Raw genomic sequence first — 19,842 nt, 5'->3', positions numbered from 1 at the left:
CGTTTGCATATATTTTGGAATAGCAATGCAAAATATGAATACTTATTTTATTTACTTCGACAACCTGACATTTTTCTGAAAGGACTATAAGTTCCAATCGCATCTTTTGTATGGTCCCTTAAAACTTTAAACTCGAATACCTCCTTGAGTTATGGTCGCACATATGTCAAGTTTTTTGTGTCAGTATTAGTTTTCAATGGAGATTATTTCGCTAAATTAGTTAGCGGACCTGGGGCCCGTATAAAAAGGTAAATTTTGTATTTTTTGGCTCCTTTTTATTTTTGCGTCAAACTTTCAATATCTTATCTCTGCATCTTATTTTGAACATTTTTGCAATTGGAAGTATTCGTCTAGAACTAACGGTGCGAAAATAAAGGTCTTGCAGGTTAAAACGGAACACCCTGTATATGTACCTATATAGGTTATTTCGTTTAATTCGTACTTTCTTTAATTTTGATGCCTTATTAGTCCGGATTAATGAGGTTCAACTGCAGTTTTAAAGACGAGGAAAAGTCTTGAGGGAAGCGCTGTTCTAATGGTAGTGCTGCTGGTAATCTACGACAGCACTCTTGGACCCACGCATGTGAGCAGCATTTACTCTTCATGAACTTGGTGGATATTTGGCGGTGACGGTGGCCTCGAACCTCAGACCCTCCGATCCTACTCAGTGCAATACCTATCTATTCGCTATCAACGGCCTAAAATTTGATACAGACTTTGAACTTCCACAAAATGTTTATTTTCTATTTACTGAAAAGATGACATTTCTGGGAAGCGTTAAACTGAAGGCCAATTTAAGTTAACAACTTTCTGATCAAATTGCACATTCCAAACGGTATTTTAAGAATAGAATTCTTCAGATCGATTATTTTCTGTATTCGAGTCACGGCTCGTTTTGTTCTTTCCACCAAAAATATCCAACGGAATTACGTCTTTCACTTATTGAATAACATCTCGACTTGTGTCCAAATTACCAGAGCTGGCCTTAACGAACGCGGCGCCCGATTGGAGAATCTTGGCGGTGCTCTTTATGAATGATTGCATTTAATTTGAGACAAAAAAAAAAAAAAAAAAAAAAAAAAAAAAAAAACAGAATGAGAGGGAATTTTAAAAAAACAGAGAAATTCTTGATGCGCAATTTAGTGCTTTTACAGAAAAGTTATGTACCAATGCGCTGAAACTTAAAAATGAAATTTTAGACTGTCTTTGGTGACATCAGCAATAGGACAAAGGTGGAGAGTCGGGCGACCTCCCGTAGAAAAGTTTATGAATTGAAGACTGAATTGAAGACTAAAACTCAGTTTTAGTCAGAAGAAGTTCGAGAAGGGAGAGGGGTTCAAATTCTTCTCCCGGGAAAACTTTCAAAAACTGACCCCAAAATAGCAAATTTAGGCAAAGAGCAAATTAAGGGAAAGATAATACAAATTCTCGACTGAATTATTTCAAAATTGAAGTCAAATTTAAGCTAAGTTTGACAACTGTAAACTTGATGCATTACAGAGGATGACTAATAACATAAAGTAATATTTAATAGACAAGACTACAAGATACATTCATAATTTTGTAATAAACTATTCTACCAATATATTCAATTATTGTTGCCGCTGTGGCACAAAACACTGAAACTAAATTTAGTCAAGGCTTATGTTAAGTGCAATAAACAACACTCCCCCTCACGAACATAAGCTTATTAGTCCAAGTCCTTGGCACAATATTTTAATTCTATGACCATTAAGAGCTTTAGTTAATAGGTCTGCCAGCATGTCTTCAGATTTTTTATAAGCTATCTGAATTTCATTTTTGGCAACAATATCTCGGATGAAATGTTCTTTGACAGAAATGTGCTTTGATCTTGAACCTATGATCGGGTTTGATGCAAGCTTCTGAGCTGCTTGATTGTCATTGAATATTTGAATGCTTAGATGAGGAATACACAAGTCATTTGCAAGTTGTTTTAAATGTGAAGCTTCTTTTGCAGCTTCAGTCAATGCCATGTATTCAGCTTCTGCTGTTGATAAAGCAACCATTTTCTGCTTTCTTGATTCCCAACTTATTGCAGCTCCAGCGTATATAAAACAATATCCTGTGTAGGAACGGCGATCTAATGTACACGAAGTACAGTCTGCATCAGTAAATCCAGTTATATTCCGTTTAGTTTTCTTAAATACTAGCTGCGTGCCCGGCGTTGCACGGGCTACTTAAAAATGAAAGAGATGTCCAATTGATGTTTTTGTATTACTCTGACATCAGTTTCTAAAGCGCTAAGGAGTAAATGAATAAGCGTAATGCAAGGTTTGCAAAACAACAGTAGAGCATATTTTTGGCAAAAATCTCTTTAACGTTAATCATAGTTATCAATGATACAAGTTATGAGTATTTTCAGTTAGCACAAAAGATGAAAATATATGCATTATCAACTATAATCTGTGCTCACGTTAAAATGAATTACATCTGATAGACTATATCTGAACTATATTCAGTAAATTACCGCCCATTAGCGGTATATGGCCGTGTATTTTACGTATATCTGAACTATTTATGCACAATTACAATCAACTTTTTACATAGAATGAGAGATACTTTTTGGTTGATTACGTGAAACTAAAGCACCAAGACTAAATAACTACTAATAAGCATTAATTTAACACCAAGTCATCAGATTCCAATTTAGCTTTAGTTAAAATCCTTAAAAACAATCTTTTTTGTTCAACTCTGTTTTTCACATAGAAATCCAAACAATCTTAATGTAACATGTTCTTTTAACGATATAAACTGTATTTTAAAAATAGAAACAGGAAAGAAAAAGAGACTTGTTACAATTCGAAAACTCATTCATGTGACGGAAAAAAGTCGAACAAAATAAACATAATTAGTCGCACATCCTAAGTGTACCAAAATATGAGGCCTGTGAATGATAAACTTACACTACAATCAATTCGCAACTCCAACGAACTATAGGGGGCACTGCAGTCACTGACTAATGGCGAACGAAAATACTAAAACAAACGCATGTGGTAACGAAGAAAATGGTAATAAGTCTAGTAAATTTTGTTCGTATGCATGGTTTTTTCGCTTTATTCTTTTTAAATTAATTTTCAAAGTCTTGTGGATATTCTGGCCCACGTAGAAAGAAATGAGGATTCAAGAAGCATTATTAAACGTCAAAGATACGCAAACTACGTAGTTCGTAGTTCTAAGCAGCTATTTCCACGATGTTGAATTCGATATTTATCAATTCTTGATAAAACTAAATAATAATTGTGGCCTGACTAGAATAACAATTAATGCTAGAAAATTCAATATGACATTACAAATTATTATCGAAAGAAGATGATACTTTTTTGCTTTACTTGGCTAGCGCTTATTGTTTTGCATTTGTAGCTGAGTTATTTCTCTCGAATTCCCGAATCGGTTAATTTAAAATTTTTCTGTTTCGATTTTTCTAATTTCTGAGTTACGATTTAATTGTGTCATGTTATGCAAATCATCAACAAAGTTCTCACGGATATATGGTGGTAGTTTTCTTTTCAGTTGATTGACCATTATTTCTTTTTACTTATCGAATTCTGTAATCTTACTACCATTTTATTCCACTCATGATAAAAATTAAAAATGGTTTAACTAAAAACGCGAAATCTCGCCAAGGATACTTAGCTCGCACAATACTAAAACTATAACCCTAAACAAATTTGGCGAAACCTTTCAGCTGAGAATAAAAGCAACAAAATAAATTCTTTCTCGGTTAAACATTTTTCATTTCGTTCTACGATAATATATTCACGAAAAAATTTTGCATACTGTCTATTCCAACTAAATGCTGCTGTAAAATATGGTTTGTTAAATTAATTTAAGATTAAAAAAAACCCATATTCTTACAAATTCACACAAAACAATAAAATTTTTACCTGGTATAACGTTATCCAAGTTTGTTAATCCAGAGTTTTCTGGTGTTAACGCGCTTTCACCATTTCTCAATCAAATCACTTTTTAGAGGGAAATAATGAAAACTAACATTATTTTGAGGAGCTCGAACACTTTCTGTTGCTGAAAGCAATCCAAGACACATCGATTGCGTTAATAAATACTCAGAACACACTGCCTATGTTTAAGTCAACAGACTTACGTGGAACGCAATGCGGCAATGTTTTAGTTTTTCCGACAGTTTTGTAAATCACCGCAAGGTAGCGTATTCGAGCGCTGGAGTTGCGAATAAACATAGGTAAAGAAACAACTTTCATATGCTGAAAAGAGTTAAGAACATTGAATGTAAAAAATAAAAAAAGGACAGACGATAAAATAAAGGCCATGTCCTAATAGGGCAACCAATTTTAAACTAATTTAAAATGAAATTCTAGATGGAAGCGTTGTTTTAAGATTTGGACAGCAGCCAAAAAAAAAAAAAAAAAAAAAAACAATTATTAGAATTTTACTTGCTCACGCATATGCAAAATGGCAACGGGAAAGAAGTAAACATTCCTGAATAAGGTTATGTTAATTAACGTTTTAATTAATATCTCTGCTAATGAAAGTCGCACAATTACGAGATTGGTCCTCTTGTTTTCTTTGGAAAATTTCGAATTGATCGGTATCTCGTTTGACTCTCGATTCGCAGCGGTTCTCGAGAAGATAGATCTTCAGACAGACAGACAGACAGACGGACGCGAACAGATTTTAATATATAGTAGATAGATTAGACCATAGTCTTTAGTGCCTTGGAGATACCTTAAAATTCTTTTAGCAGTATTCCAATGTTGCATGTTGCAGCATGTATTAAACAGACTTAAATAACTTACGGCATAAGAAATATCAGGCCTTGTGGCAACGGAAAGATACGTCAGTGAACCTATCAAATTTTGGTATGGAATATTATTCTTTTCTTCAGAGTGTGCTTTTTCTAATTTAATACCAGGATCAATCGGATTTGAAACCGCTTTGCAGTCACTCATATGAAATTTTTCTAGAATTTCTTTGATGTATTTTTGTTGTTTGACTACAATTTTATCATGAGATTGTTCAAATTCCATTCCTAAGCAATATTTTAAGTCTCCTAGATCTCTTATTTTCTAAAACTTTCCACTAAACTTTTCTTTAGATCGTTTACAGCTTCATGGTTATTAGTCGCAATAATTATATCATCAACATACACGGCTAAAAGAATTCTATCTCCCCCTTTCTTCATTGAGTATAAGCATGGATCAGCTGTGGATGATGAAAATCCAAGTTCCATTAACTTCGCATTAATTGTTTTGAACCATTGTCTTCCAGCTTGTTTAAGTCCATATAATGCCTACTTTAATAAGCAAACTTTTTCTTTAGAGTTTTTCTTTATGTCACTTAACATTTTTTGAGTTTTTAAGAAAAGTCCACTGGTTTCATTTTTAGTTTCTTCCAAAAGTATTTCTTGAAGAAATTTTTCAAGACATGTAGGTTTCTCCATGTAAACTTTCTCTTCCAACTTTCCATTTAAAAATGCTGTTGATACGTCTAGTTGTGAGAGCTTCAAATTTTCTTCAGCAGCAATCCCCAACAGAAATCTAATTGAACTTAGTTTTGAAACAGGCGCAAAGGTAGCAAAAAAATCTTCATTTGGTCGTTGAGCAAACCCTCTTGCCACTAAGCGAGCTTCTTCCTTTCTGAAGTTCCGTCAGGATTTAGTTTTTCCTTTAAAATAATTTTTGAATCAATTACATTGAAATCATTTTCTTTCTCAACAATTTCCCATGTTCCATTCAAAATATGAGCTTTGATTTCATTTTTAATTGATTCATTCCAATCTGAAGATGATGACTCAATTGTTTCATCGCAAAGAAAAGAAGTGTCAGAAAGATCATAATCTTCTAACCAGGCAGGCAGTTTTCTATCGCGTTTTGGTCTTCCTCCTTCATTTTTTTCAACAATTTCACTGTTTATATTTTCAAAATTTTCTTCGTTACTGTCGTTTGTTTCATTTTCATTTAAATTGGTTGTTTCTTCATGTGAAAATTCATTTGTTACATCTACATATGAAGTTTCTCTTTCTTCAAATGTGTTTGTGTTTTTAGATATTTCATCAACTCTTTCTGATATAATATTTGCATTATTTGAGCTCGGTCCTTTAAGAGTTGAAAATTTTTCAGTTTCAAAGTTCGGTTTAAAAATAACATTTCTTGATATTTCTACTTTACCAGTATTTGGAAAATAAACTCTATATCCCTTTATATTTTCTTCATAGCCAACAAAAATTCCTTTCTTACTTTTTGCATCCCATTTTCTTCTATGTTGTTTAGGAATTAAAACAAATACATCTGTTCCAAACACTTGTAATTTGTTCAAATCAGTTTTCCTGTTAAACCATAATTCATTAGGTGTTTTCCCTTTCATAGTACTTGTCCCTGTATTTTTAAGAACATACGTTGCAGTATTTACCGCTTCAGCCCAGAATTCTTTCTTCATATCTTTTGCAGAAAGCATACTTCTAGCTAATTCTACAACTGTTCTATTCTCTCTTTCCATTTTTCCATTTTGTAGTGGAGTGTATGTACAGGATTTCTGGTGTCTAATTCCTTTTTCTTCTAAAAATGAAGCTATATCTGCATTTAATGCTTCCAACCCTTGATCTGTTCTTAAAATTTTTACTCTATTTCCTGTAATATTTTCAGCAAGTAGTACAAATTTTTTAATATTATTCTTTACTTCAGATTTATTTTTTAAAAAATAAACTGAGCTATAATGACTAAAATTATCTTTAAGTAGTAAAAAATATCTAGATCCACCAATAGATGGTTCTTCCATTGGACCGCATACGTCAGCATGGATGACTTCAGCCGGAGCTTTACCAATGTTTTTACTTCTTGTAAATGGCAAGGTGTGTTGTTTTTCAAAAATACATGATTCGCAGAAAATTTTTTCTTCATCAAGGAATTTTATTTCATTTTCTTTTAGAATTCTTCTTACTTGATGAATATTTTGATGCGCCATCCTTTCATGCCACACTTTCAAACTTTCTATTTTTCTACAATATGTTCCCAAAAAGGCAGTTTCTTCCACTTTAAACATTAGTTTATAAAGTTTTCCCTCTCTTTTCCCAAAAATCTTGACATCATTTTCTTTCTTTACCTTGCATGTATTTCTATCTAATTCAAAAATATACACCTTGTCAGTAACTGAGCTTATGGAAAACAAATTGCATTTTAAATCTGGAACATATAACACATTTTTCAAATCTCCGTACTCCCATTTTCTACCATTAAAATATTTAATTTTGATGTCACCTTGACCTGCTGCATCAAATTGTATTTCCATCAGCTATTTTAATTTTCACTGCATTTGCCAATTCTGTATAATTTTGGAGCCACGTTTTATTGCAAGTCATATGCTCACTAGCACCCGAATCTGCGTACCATTCTCTGTTTTGAAGTTTTTCTTCAGTGAACAAAGCCATAGTTGTATAAGCAGCACGATTGTATTTTCCCTTTCCTTTATGCATTTTATTTTGATGACAATCCTTTGCTTTATGGTTTGGCTTATGACATACAAAGCATAAATTTTTATCAAAATCATCTTTTAAGGGACATTGGTTTGCAAAATGTTCTTTCTTGCGAATATTACAAGTTATATTTCTATTCTTGTCATTTTTCCTTGTATGCTGGTTCATTTTCTTGCTTGCTAATGCTGTTTCTGTTTTTCTGGACATATTTTTCATTCTTTCTTCTTTAATCAACAATCTACTAACCAGTTCATTAATTGATTGGTTTTCAACTGGTACTGACTCCCAAGCACTGATGAAATGCTGATATTCCTGAGACAAGCCCATAAGAACTTTGGTCATAAACATATGATCGGAGACAGGGGCGGATCTAGAGGGGGGCCATGGGGGCCATGGCCCCTCCCAAAGCCTTGTGATTGTAGGAATTTTTTTAAGAAAAAAAAAGAAAAAAAATATTATGAGAAGATAACAAAATTTAACACATGTATTTTACAGAAAAAAAAGTATAGGCCTTAATTGGGAGAGAAATTATACCCCTATCCTCAAAACAAAACTTTTTTTCCAAAATTTGTCTCCATCTTTTACATCCTTTATTGATTCCAACTAGAGACACTTGGACGATCTCTAAATGCTGCGGTTCTCAGAGTATACCGTAGACCTATTGTTCACAAGACCAAAGAGAGCGTAAATTTTCGTTTTTATGGCTTTAATTTCGAAACTAGGAGGAGAACCCCCTTTTCCCATGCCCTTTCACAAATACCTTGATATGTAGCAAAAAATTGCATTTTAAGTCTTTTATTTGGAAAAAGTGTCAACGGAAACTAGCTTATCCAGCCCTTATCACTTAACTTGCTTAAAAGCAACTTTTTTGGACTTCAATTAAAAACGAGTTTTGATAGGACCCCCTCCTTCCCTAGTTTATATCGTGATGATAGCTTTAAAAGGAGGTTTTTCAGAGGAGCTCATGAATCTTCCATCCCTTTCTAAAATATGTATAAATATAGTTAAAAATCGAATTTTTAGAGCCTCAAAGGCAAAATATTTCCAGGAAGGAAGGATTCTAAGCACCTTCACACTTCCCTTTAATGTAACGCAAACATTACCTAAAGGTGCATTTTTAGGCTGGACAGCTGAAGAGCTAGAAGAACACCCCTCCTCTTTTAACTTCTCAATGTATAATGACAGAATATTTTGGTTTCTAAGCTTTATTTTCAAAAAGTATTTTGGATCCAGGGGCCGAAACCTGACCTTTCTCCGTACATCATCGAAAATAGACAAAATGCGTTTTTAGTTTCTTAATTTTCAAAAATTACTCGAAAATTTAAACTTTGAAACATTTTTGAAGGAGATTCCTAAATCCACCCCTCACCTAATATTTCGTTACCCCGAAAATTGAGTTTTTAAAACTTAATTTAACAAAATTTCTGGGGAGTTATCAGGGCTCAATTTCCCAATAGGCAGAGTAGGCAGTTGCATAGGGTGGCAAAATTTTCAGTGGCGGCAAATTTGCTATTATATTACACATTTTTTGAATTAAATTGTTATTCTTGAACGTAAAATATTAGCATTCTTTCATTTTCCACAGTGACAATTTTTTCTTGTAATTTAATAATGATTACTTTCACACATCTTATGAAATTCAAATGTTTTTCAATCATGGTATTTGTCGAATCGTCAGCAAAATTTGCCGAATAAAAAATTTTGTGGGAGATCACTGTGATCATTTCATCGGGGCGGGAACACTTTCTTACGTTTTTTTTTTTTTTTTTGAGTCAAGGATATTTTGCTTCTTTTAGGGGGGGGGGGGGGGCAGATTTCAAATTTGTCTAGGGGCGGCATGGAACTAAATTCAGCCCTGCGGAGTTTGTTCAAAAATTTCGGATGGCCCCTCCCAAAACAGTCGGCTGGATCCGCCACTGATCGGAGATATTTTCCTTGTATTGCTTTAATTTAGTCCTAATTTCTTCAAGTCCAGATATGTACAAAGACAAATCCTTTCCATCATGACTATATTTGAAAAACTTCTTTTGTAGCATATAAATGCTCACTTCTGACTTGTGCTCATAAACTGAACACAGTTTATTTCACATAGCATTTGCATTTTCGCAAGTGATAATATGAGCCATCGGACCTTCTTCTACTCGACTCACAATTATTTCTTGAGCTTTCAAATCTTTCTTTCTAAATTCAGCTAATTTTTCTAAATATTCATTTTCATCCTCTGTGTCAACTTCAACTGGAAACTCTCCATTAATAGCTTCAAAAAGCCCTTTACTTTCTAAAATTATTTTCATTTGAAACTTCCATAAGTTCCAGTTATTTCCTGTAAGCACTATCGCACTTGTCTTATCCATATTCAACTCTATTTAAACTCAAAATAATTACTTAAAATAAAAATCTATCTTCCAGCTTTATAGTACTCACTAATTAGAAGCTAATCCTGGCCTCATAACCTGTAAACTTGATGCATTACAGAGGATGACTAATGACATAAAGTAATATTTAATCCACAAGACTACAAGATACATTCATAATTTTGTAATAAACTATTCTACCAATATATTCAACTATTGTTGCCGCTGTGGCACAAAACACTGAAACTAAATTTAGTCAAGGCTTCTGTTAAGTGCAATAAACAACAACAACGTTAGGGGATCGGATGATCCTCTGGAATTTTTTCAATATTGAAGTGTGAAAACACAATTTTAGTCTCTTGATAACGACAGTGGAAAAAGAAGATGGCAGACTCAAGTATGTTTTTCGAAACTGACGTCAATTTAAGTCTATTTTAAGGAAAGTTGAGAACTGTTCCGTGGAATTGTCTTAAAGCTAAATTTAAAGCTATCAGTGGTGATCGTAAGGAAAGGGGTTCGGGGCCGCTTCCCTGAAATTTATCGAAGTTGGAGTTTTAAAATCACAACTTGATGCTACCTCTGGAGAGAGGAATCTCCCACGTTGGGAAAATCCCTTGAGAATGTTTTGAAATTGAAAACTTTAGGCATAGTTTGAGGCAATCTTTGGAGAATTGCTAACGATCACGTTAGAAGAAAGAGTAGAGTTTGGAGACGTCCCTTGACAATTTTTTGACATTGAGGTTTTAAAAACCAAATTTCATGCTAAATGTTGAGACTTTTCTTTCAAAATTGCACAATAATAAGAGTACATATGATATTCGGAGCAAGTGGTATTCAAGATTATATTCATTGATACAGTACATTGTTGTAAATTGTATATGACATAAAATTTCATCGTTATTGAATCTTTGCACTTTTTCTGCCAAAATAAATAAAACAAATATACACACTGAATTTAAAAAACAGCTTTGGGGCTCCCAAAATTTGGGTGCTTCGGGACATTTTTCGATTTGCTCATGCGATAGTTTTAGGACCTGAGATGAGGCCTTAATTTTATTACTCATCGAACTAATAGACAATAATCATTGCAAATTTGTTCTTTGAGGCCCCAGCCACATGACTTATTACATAGTTCCCATTCTCCTGACGGTTAGTATGGGGTTATAGGGATAAGGTATAGTCGGTATGGCCATTGATTTCAGATGACCAATTGGACTATTAGTTAAACTTTTTCCGGAAATTTATTTCACACAAGTAGTTTTGGAAATATTTTGCTAACTCCTGATGCGTTTACTGAATTTAAAATTAGCTAAAAAGCTCCACACTGCCAGATTAAGCGTCATTTAAATATTGTAACGGATTCGGTGCGACTTCCACTTTCTTGAAATGAAGTCACAGTTCTTGATAAAAACACAGGAAATTTATTTACACTATGTACAGGAAAGATCTTCAACAACTGCTAAATTATTCATCAGCAATTAAGCAATTATCACACAACACCGTAAACTCAACGTTTACACGCGTATTTACTTCCAAATACGAAAACAGCACAGCGAAATGCCTCGCTATAAACAGAGCAAAAATGCTCTCAGTTCGAAATCCTCAATCGAAACTAAACTGTTTATCCATCGCTAACGGCTTAAATACACCGAAAAGAAATCTCTCAAATATTCCAGAAAATGCTACAACGTTCTACAACTACACTTCCATTGATAAAATCAGTGAATGAAATAAGAAAAAAAGAATAGGGGGTTGTATACTTTAGCCATATGTTAAGGGGTTGTATATTCATTACGGGAAACTATTTACAGGTTACGTTACTACAATTATTACTTTTTACAGGATTTGTAACAATATTAAATGTAAACGGTTTTTTTTTCCATTTTCATACGTTTTTTTCTCTTGTTTATCTTAAAAAAAAAAAAAAAAAAAATCTTTTAGCGCGGGGCCCCTGCTTACATGGTTTGCGTTTATAACGATACATTTATCTCATGGGGGTTTTATTCTCTCTGCACTACGATAATTCCGAAAAATGGTGAAAACATGATTACAAAGACAGAACAGGATATGTGACGACAAATTATTTTTCGATCTACTATTACTCACCTGTAATGGATATCCGTACATTGGGTGTCTTCTGGACCCTTAAGCCACCTGTAGATTAAAAGTATTTATGATTAAAAAAGACAATGTTCAATAACTGTTCCAGTAAAATTCCAGAATGTCTTTTGATTTTGCTTTAATTGTGCTACACAGAACTGTTTTTTTTTTTTTTTTAATTTAACTTATTTATTTTCTTTAGTGACATGACAACGCAACTAAATTTGTCGACAGTTCAGAAGAATAAGCTGCTGTTCGCTGTTGAGAGCTGTGATAAGCTGAGAGCTGTTGAGAGCAAAAGTGGCGTAAGTCAGGGAAACACTTACTCCACTATTGTTCTGAACGGCACAAATAATGAATGCGAAGCGTTGCTTTTGTTAAAAACAACGTAATTTTACTTTCATGGAAGTTTAAGCGATGGCGTTGTTTCCTTCAGTCAAAAGTACTACTTTTTGTCACAGAAATTGATAGAATAAGCAAAAAAAAAAAAAAAAAAAACTAATTTGAATTTTGACATCTTGAATTCAAATTATGTTTTTCGCAATCACAAGTGTGTGTATGTAGGCGTGTGTGTTTGTGTGTGGGGGTATGTGTTTGTGTGTGGGGGTATGTGTGTGTAGGCATGTGTGTTTATCTGTGTGCTGGCATAAGTGTGTGGGTAGTTGTGTATATGAATGTGTGTATGTGTGTGTGGGGGGTATGTGTATGTGTGTGTAGGCATATGTGTTTGTGTCAGTGTGCAGGCATGAATGTGTGGGTAGTTGTGTGTATGTGTGTGCGCGTGCGTGTGAGTGTGTAGCTGCGTATGTATGCGCGTGTGTGTAGGACATGGATGCAACCTGGAGACGGCTTTCGCTATAGGAGCAGCATCGTGAGGAGCCGGTCGACGGTGACAGGGTGCGGAGGGTGGCGGTGGGAAAATAAAAAGATAGGACATCAAAACAGTCAAATGAGAACAATAAGCAATCGTGATTGCTCAAAAAAAAAAAAAAAAGAAAAAAAAAGAAAAAAAAAGAATCAAAATAACATGGAGCGAGAAAATACTTCAATTTTCCCAACAGTCATTTTTAAATTATTTTTTTTAAAATGACCAGTTTTCAAACAAGGCGTGGTCTTCATGACGTCACAAATGATGCAATTTGGCGCATCTTTCTACTACGTTTCCACGTTATGATAATCAAGCAGCGAATTACAATTGCGCTCTACGCTTGCTATCAACCCTATCGTTGCCAATACACGTGAGTAAAGATGCGAATTAAATATTTTGTTCTGTGAATAGCAAAACTGAATGGCATTTCATCATTTGTGATGCCATCGGCAAAAGCGTTAAGCAATGAAAGCGCACCAAATAAAGTATTTTTTTTAAATATTAAACTTTGTCAAATTATTTAAAAAATGGTCAGATCTTATGTTTTTAAGCATGCTCTTTCAGAAAAAAATAATTTTAAAATTTTGAAAATGACCCCATTAGTTATAGCATACATATGAGCCCTTTAGAGCAAAAGTGGTGTGTAAGTGTTTCTTCCCTAACTTGTACCACTTTTGCTCTCCAAGGCTCATGCGAAGAGAATACTTGAGGCATCAAAGAGGGTAATTAGGTTTTGTTTCTGTGATAAAATTTCTAGACTACCTATGATCTAGACAATTCCACTTTTGAGATGCACGAGAGTTATTTTTTTTTTCAAGGGTTGAGATTGGTCGCGAAATGAAAACCACATTGAAAATAAGAATTGCTTTATTTAGGATATTTAGATACATCTTCCAGCTACTTTTCCATATCCTTTCTATCCGAGGCATCCGTTTTAGTGTAGCACCAAGTTTACCGAGCCTCGTCTCAGAAAGGAGCCATCAGGCCTAACAGCCAATTCTCTACTCCAGTCTCAGAGAAACTTTTGACCTGGTCTCTGGGACCAGGACAAAAATTGAAAATCTTTCTCAAAAGCCAGATTTTCATGTAAACATATAAATGGAAATCGGATGTAACCAAGTCCAGTTTGTGATGGTTGGACAGTATGAATCGTGAACATCTGAACAAACTTCTACACTTCGCTGTTACTCGAGAAAGTTTTCTCATTTTAATTATTCATTTACCGAAGAATTTCTGCTGCATTGCACTCCTTAGCATCATGGGCGCCCATGTGCAAAATTTTAAGGGAAGGGGGGATGCGCTGAGATACTTTCCCGGTGGTGTAGCTGGATATTTTCCCAATGAAAACCGATTTCAGTACAGATTAGAGTTATTAAAATTTGGCATTTTTAATAACTTGTTCATTAATGGCTGAAGAAGAAATGTTTTTACATTTTTGCAAAGAAAAAAGTACTAAAAGCAAGAAAGTTCTAATTTCTAAGGGAGGCTTGATCCCCCTCTTGCTCCCAAAAATGGGTGCCCATGGTTAGCACTCATTGAGCATTGCATAAAGACTGAAATTCACACTTCGCAGGAGATTCTGTTGTTCGAGTTACTTTTACGTGACCACAGCAAATCCAGAACTGACAACAGAGACCTGACGTGATAGATGGGTGTGCTATAAACACTGTACAATAGCTCAATAAATCTGCACGCTGTGTAATCGAATATTTACGGTAACCTTTGTTTCGCGATCGTTCGAACCTCGGAGGGGGGGGGGGGGGGACGTATTTTTTACCATGGCCAAAATGTCAACTAACTAGGCTGTTTGTACGCAAGTGAATTTCTTACCCTTTGACGTAGATGTCCGACATCTTCTCACCCGTAAAGAAGGCATCATCTTCTAGCACCACGTCGTCAGTGTTCCAGATGATAACCCGAAGCTCGTAACTGATGAAAAAAGAAAGGTAAGTGAGAAAAAAAAGTCTGAAAACATAATTTGCACAATTAATTCGATTCGAGGTATGGTACAATTATAGCTCACTCATGCCCCCCCCCCCCCCGAAGATTATTTTTCGAATTTCATCAGTATGAATCACAACATATTTCCTTGTATACGACCTAATCCTCAAAAGAAAAAACTTCTTCCTTTCAAAAAGCAAAAAGGCTCATGGCTCAAGAATAACACTCCCATGAAAATTACTTAGTGTAAAATAAGTAAAGTATGTAGCGAATAAGGGAATAAATGCTATCTCAGAAGAGCTACATAAGCCTAAAGATATTGCTTTTTTCATACTTGAAACGGAGATGGCGCCACTAAAATCTAATTTGTTGGTTTCCGAGCCAAGAGGGGAAATTTTCGAGGATAAAAATTAAAAGTTGTACAATAACATTTCATTGATCTAATCTCATTAACAAGAACAGATCCAGAAAGTGTTCAAAGAGGAGGTGATTGATTTCAGATGCCTACCTATTTATAATTTCCAAACCTCCGTCCCCGAACAGTATGGAAAATCATCTCGAAGATATATATATATATATATATATATATATATATGTATATATGTTAGGGAATTGATTCTCACCACTTCATTCGTCATTTATGTTTTTATTTAAAGTTCATTTTGTTCTTTCTAATAACGATTAAAAGAAGGATAATAGTCGACTTCTCTCATTTTACTTTAAGCAGAGGTTTATGCCAAGTTTCACTTTGTGACTGGTTCGACAAAAATTTTGTGTTTATTGTTTTACATTATTTATTGTGTCCTGGTCTTTAATTGTTAAAGATTGCACTCCAAATTTTGTCCAAGGGGGCTTTTCATTGCACGTGCACCAATATTGTCTGCAGATTTATCTAAACATAATTTTAGAATTTCTAATAGAGAAATTTTGGTACATGTGTATAGGGATAGATGTTTATGAGATGCAATTCCATGCTGAATCATTTCAGTTTAAATTCTTTTTCTTATTCAACTGAGAAGCTTTATGAAATAATGAGAATAATAGAAAATGATTGCTATTTTTAAGCATAAATATAGAACTCTGATCTGTCAAAACTGTTGCAAAGGAAATATCTTCCACTTTTTTGGCCGGATGCCACTTTTTTGTTCTCTGTGCCACTTTTTTGGCACAGAATATGGCCGGATAATTTTAAATTTTAAACTAATAGTAGCAAATTTTTGAAAATTTGCACCAAGTCCTTGTTATTAATTTTTTATAATACGCATTTAACTATTAACCATACAAAACTGCTTTAAATGCAATCTGTTTTTCATTTCGACAAAAATGAAAAATATCGACTATTCAGTAGCCGAATAGTCGAATATTCGAGTTTAATTTTTGCCCAATATTCGGTATTCAGCCAAATCATTTTTCGTTGCATAACTAACTCTCACTAAATCCCAACTAGCATAATGTCTCCCCAATGATAGCCCACAGCCTAAAGTTAAGTTTTTTAGATCTATTCCTATAGCGGAAAAATTTCAGGAGAAGGCCCCAGCTCCCTTAAATCACCAAAGATAGCTGATTTGAAAATTGACTTTAATTTTGAAAAAAAAAAAAAAAATTACAAGGGAACCCACCTACTATTACCAAAAGGTGCCTGAAAGTACGATTTCTAACATAAATTTTGAAATTTTCCTGAATCCCCTTCCCCTTACACACACTGACCCCTCTTAGCACCACCAAAGATAGATTAGAACTGCGTTTTTAAGACTTCAATTTTGAAACGTTCCCAAGGAGCGTCAAGAGATCTAGCACGCTCTCCATTCTTCCTTTGACGTCACTAAAATATCCTTCCTTTAAAGCAATAAAGTTCACAAAAAATTTCGTATTCAAATTCTTACTTTGGATAAGTTTACCAGCTTTTTTTTTTCTGTAAAAAAATCTTGATGGAAAATGGGAAACGGCAGCTGTTGCAATGTTCACAGGTTTTAATCGTCATACCAAACTTGCCACACGCACACATTCGTTTCATCTTTTAATTTAAGCGCTATTTTTTGGCTGGGGACTTAGCAGGTCTGTCTTTTCAATGGTTTCCATGGGAGGGGGTAGTGGTACATACTCAATACATATCATAGGAAGAAAGCAACAAAATACATAAACAAATGTATGTTCAATATGTTCATGAAATCCGGGGAGGGGGGAGATAATTAGTTTTTCCTGATTCCCCAAATGAGGGCCTTGGGGCTTAGCCCCCCTAGAGACAAAAGTCTAACTCCGCCCTTAAACTTTCTTTTTTATTCTTGTGAAATTACATTACACCATAAACTGTCTGAAGCCTGTAATTTATCCCAAAGAAAACACGTGGAACGGAATATTTCACCCTTTTCGGTAGTATTGTTAATCTCCGCAAGGTAGCGTGTTCGAGCTCTGGAGTTGCAAATTCCTTTTCACCAACTTTAAATTTACGTTAGTGAAAAAAAAAGAGTAGATACTCGAAATCGTCTTTTATTTCATTAGATTATTTTTTTTTTACCTCATTGCGTTCAAAATTTAATGATTTATCATTTTGCAAAATTTCAGAAAAAAAAAAGCGGAAGAAAAAAAGCGAATCAAAATAGGTTTCGTAATGATTTTCGTCCCAAAAATATTTTAGCTGCGAAAAATCTACGGAGCGTTGGATTAAACAAACAACTTAAAATTTTTCTTACAATTGTTGTAATTAGTTTTCAGTTTGTTAAAAAAATAATAAAAACAGGTGTGCTAGATAAAATAGGAAACTTGACGTTCGAAAAACAATTTTACGGGTTTTTCAATTCTTAATCTGCTGTCGCCATCTAGGGGATTTTTATTAAAACTTTATCGGAATTTCAGTATTTTTGGAACGCTAGTGACACGTGCAGCTTTCTGTAGTCTCTCCTAGCATATAACTCTGAAAGATCTCTGAACATTTGATCTAAAAAGACAAAGAAAGAAAAGAAAATTCGAATTTTTAACGTATTGAATTCAAATTATACTTTTCGCAATCACGAGTGTATGTGTGTATATGTAGACGCGTGTGTATGTGTGAAAGTGTCATGAACGCTACTGTTCAAGAGGCAGAGCATTTTTTGAGGAATTTTCACTAGGCGAGACAAGCTTAACATAAAGGCTGTAACCTTCCCAATTAGTCCAGTCATTTTATACAAATAAGACGGCTAAAATCGCAAAACACGATGTAGTTCTGATGTTTTAATATGTTGTTTGGGTCAGTTAGGGTAGTGTAAACCTAAGTTTTCAGTTTTCAAAAACCTGTGCTCACTGAGTAATTCGCGAAATACTGCGAAATTTTCTTTAGTCTTTCCTTTATAACTCCTAAACTGTCCAACTTTTGATACTAAATGTGAATACCCGTTTGAAAGCACATTAAAAAATTTTGAACACTTTAAGCTAAAGTGACGTTCTGTACGACCAATAGCTTAGGAGACATCGTACTTCAAAAATTGGCCATTTTTGGAAAAAAAAATGCTTTGATCACATTCCACGCCAAATATGAACATAAATCTTCCACTCCAATTGAAAAAACTGGATATACTGTTATAGTAAATTTAATTTGTTTTCAGTTAAGCTAAAAACGAAGTCTGTAGCTTTAATAGTTCTTTCACAATCGCAAAACAGACAAATAATCGGAAAAGTCGATTTTTGGAGAAATGAGACAAAACATTTTTCAAGACAATATAGACGATCCTATTCCCCCCCCCCCCCGCCCCAAAAAAAAGGGAAAAGAATGATATAATAAGATTCGAATGTGTCTTTATATAAGTTGTGTGCTGGCAAAACACGGTGGTTATAAAAAAACTTAAAAAGGTCAATAATATGCAAGTAACGCTAACATTCTATCCCTTACGGATCTATACCTTTAACATTGATGAAGTTTCGGACGTATTTCATTTTTTGACTGGAAAGTTATCTACCGAGTATTATTTTGAATAGAGAATAATTTTACTTTCTGACGAATTTGTAATGAGATTCAGTTATGCGAAGACGGACGAGCAGAGAAACAAAGAATAAATGAATATGAAAGTTCACTCATTCTTTTTGCAAAATCAAATGAAACTGTTCAGGTCCATCATATCAAACGTAAAGCTTCAGCGGGAAACCTAGAATGAAAAATGTATCCCCTGCACATTTTAAGCGTGATATTATCGAATGTTTATATTTATTGAAAAATCTTCAAGCAGAAAGTATGGAAAATAGGGATGCACCTATAAACATTAACCAAAATGCTTCCATTTCTTTACTTAGCAGGCCTCGATTTAAACACAAAAAATGCTCACCTGTCTTTACAAGAGATCTGAAAAGGGGAATAAATACAAAGGGTTCTTTATACACACTGAAAGAAACTTCACGGTTTTTGCGAATCAATACATTTTTGCCTAGTTTGAATGTATACTTGTGTAATGAACAGGTTCTAATGAAACTAATGCAGATCCTGACAGAAGTAAGCTATAGTTGTAGCAAATTAAACAATTCAGCTATGTGCTTTTTCGGTGAGTTTGATGAATTATGTCTATAATAAACTTTATTGCAGAACTGGAATGACTCTGGGACGTTTTTACTGTCTCCGGATGTATCAGAAAAACTGCGCGCTAGCGCAATATGATTATATTTGACATCTCAACATCAGTGTGCTCCTGAGGAAACGCTTTTTCAAATCGTGTTATAAACGACACCTCAATGACGAGTTGCTCCCTAGGTTTGGACTTGAGGGTATTGAAGAAAAAAAAAACTAGAGAAACTGATTGAAACATTATCCGAACCGCCATCGAAAGAAGTACATCTCAACAGACCGTGATCGATGATGAAGAGAATATGGATCTACTTTTTTTTTTTTTGCTGTTTTTATCTTAAACACTCAAAATATTTCCTTCCAGAAAAGTGACTAGGTCCAGTTAACTTGTATTCAGCATTACAATTTTTTCTTCAACCGAGAAAAAATGGAATTACTTTTTCTTCACGCAGTTAGTGGATGTGATACCACATCTTCCCATGTCTGGCTAAGAAAACCAAAACTGTACAGTGTTTTTAAACGAGCTGGTATAAGGTTGACCAGGCCACCATAACATTCCTTCCTGAAGTGAGTCCCGAAGCTTCAG

The 19,842-nt window shown here is 34.3% G+C and overlaps 1 protein-coding gene and 1 long non-coding RNA gene across 2 annotated transcripts in view; one reads left to right on the top strand and one right to left on the bottom strand.

Moving 5' to 3' along the window:
• LOC129234111 (otoferlin-like) overlaps positions 1-19,842 on the bottom strand; it is a 407,264-nt gene that overhangs the window by 5,331 nt on the left and 382,091 nt on the right. The window contains exons 40-41 of the mRNA XM_054868003.1: positions 14,618-14,716; positions 11,926-11,973 (exon numbers count right to left, since the gene is read on the bottom strand). Coding sequence (XP_054723978.1) covers positions 11,926-11,973; positions 14,618-14,716 — 147 coding nt within the window. The remainder of the gene's footprint in view (positions 1-11,925; positions 11,974-14,617; positions 14,717-19,842) is intronic.
• Positions 1-19,842, top strand: part of LOC129234113 (uncharacterized) — a 98,455-nt gene that overhangs the window by 67,570 nt on the left and 11,043 nt on the right. The window lies entirely within an intron of this gene.

The sequence above is a fragment of the Uloborus diversus genome, chromosome 1 (assembly GCF_026930045.1).
Source record: "Uloborus diversus isolate 005 chromosome 1, Udiv.v.3.1, whole genome shotgun sequence".
Classification (NCBI taxonomy): Eukaryota; Metazoa; Arthropoda; class Arachnida; order Araneae; family Uloboridae; genus Uloborus; species Uloborus diversus.
Note: the sequence above shows the minus strand (reverse complement) of the source record. Positions and strands in the feature narration are given on the sequence as shown.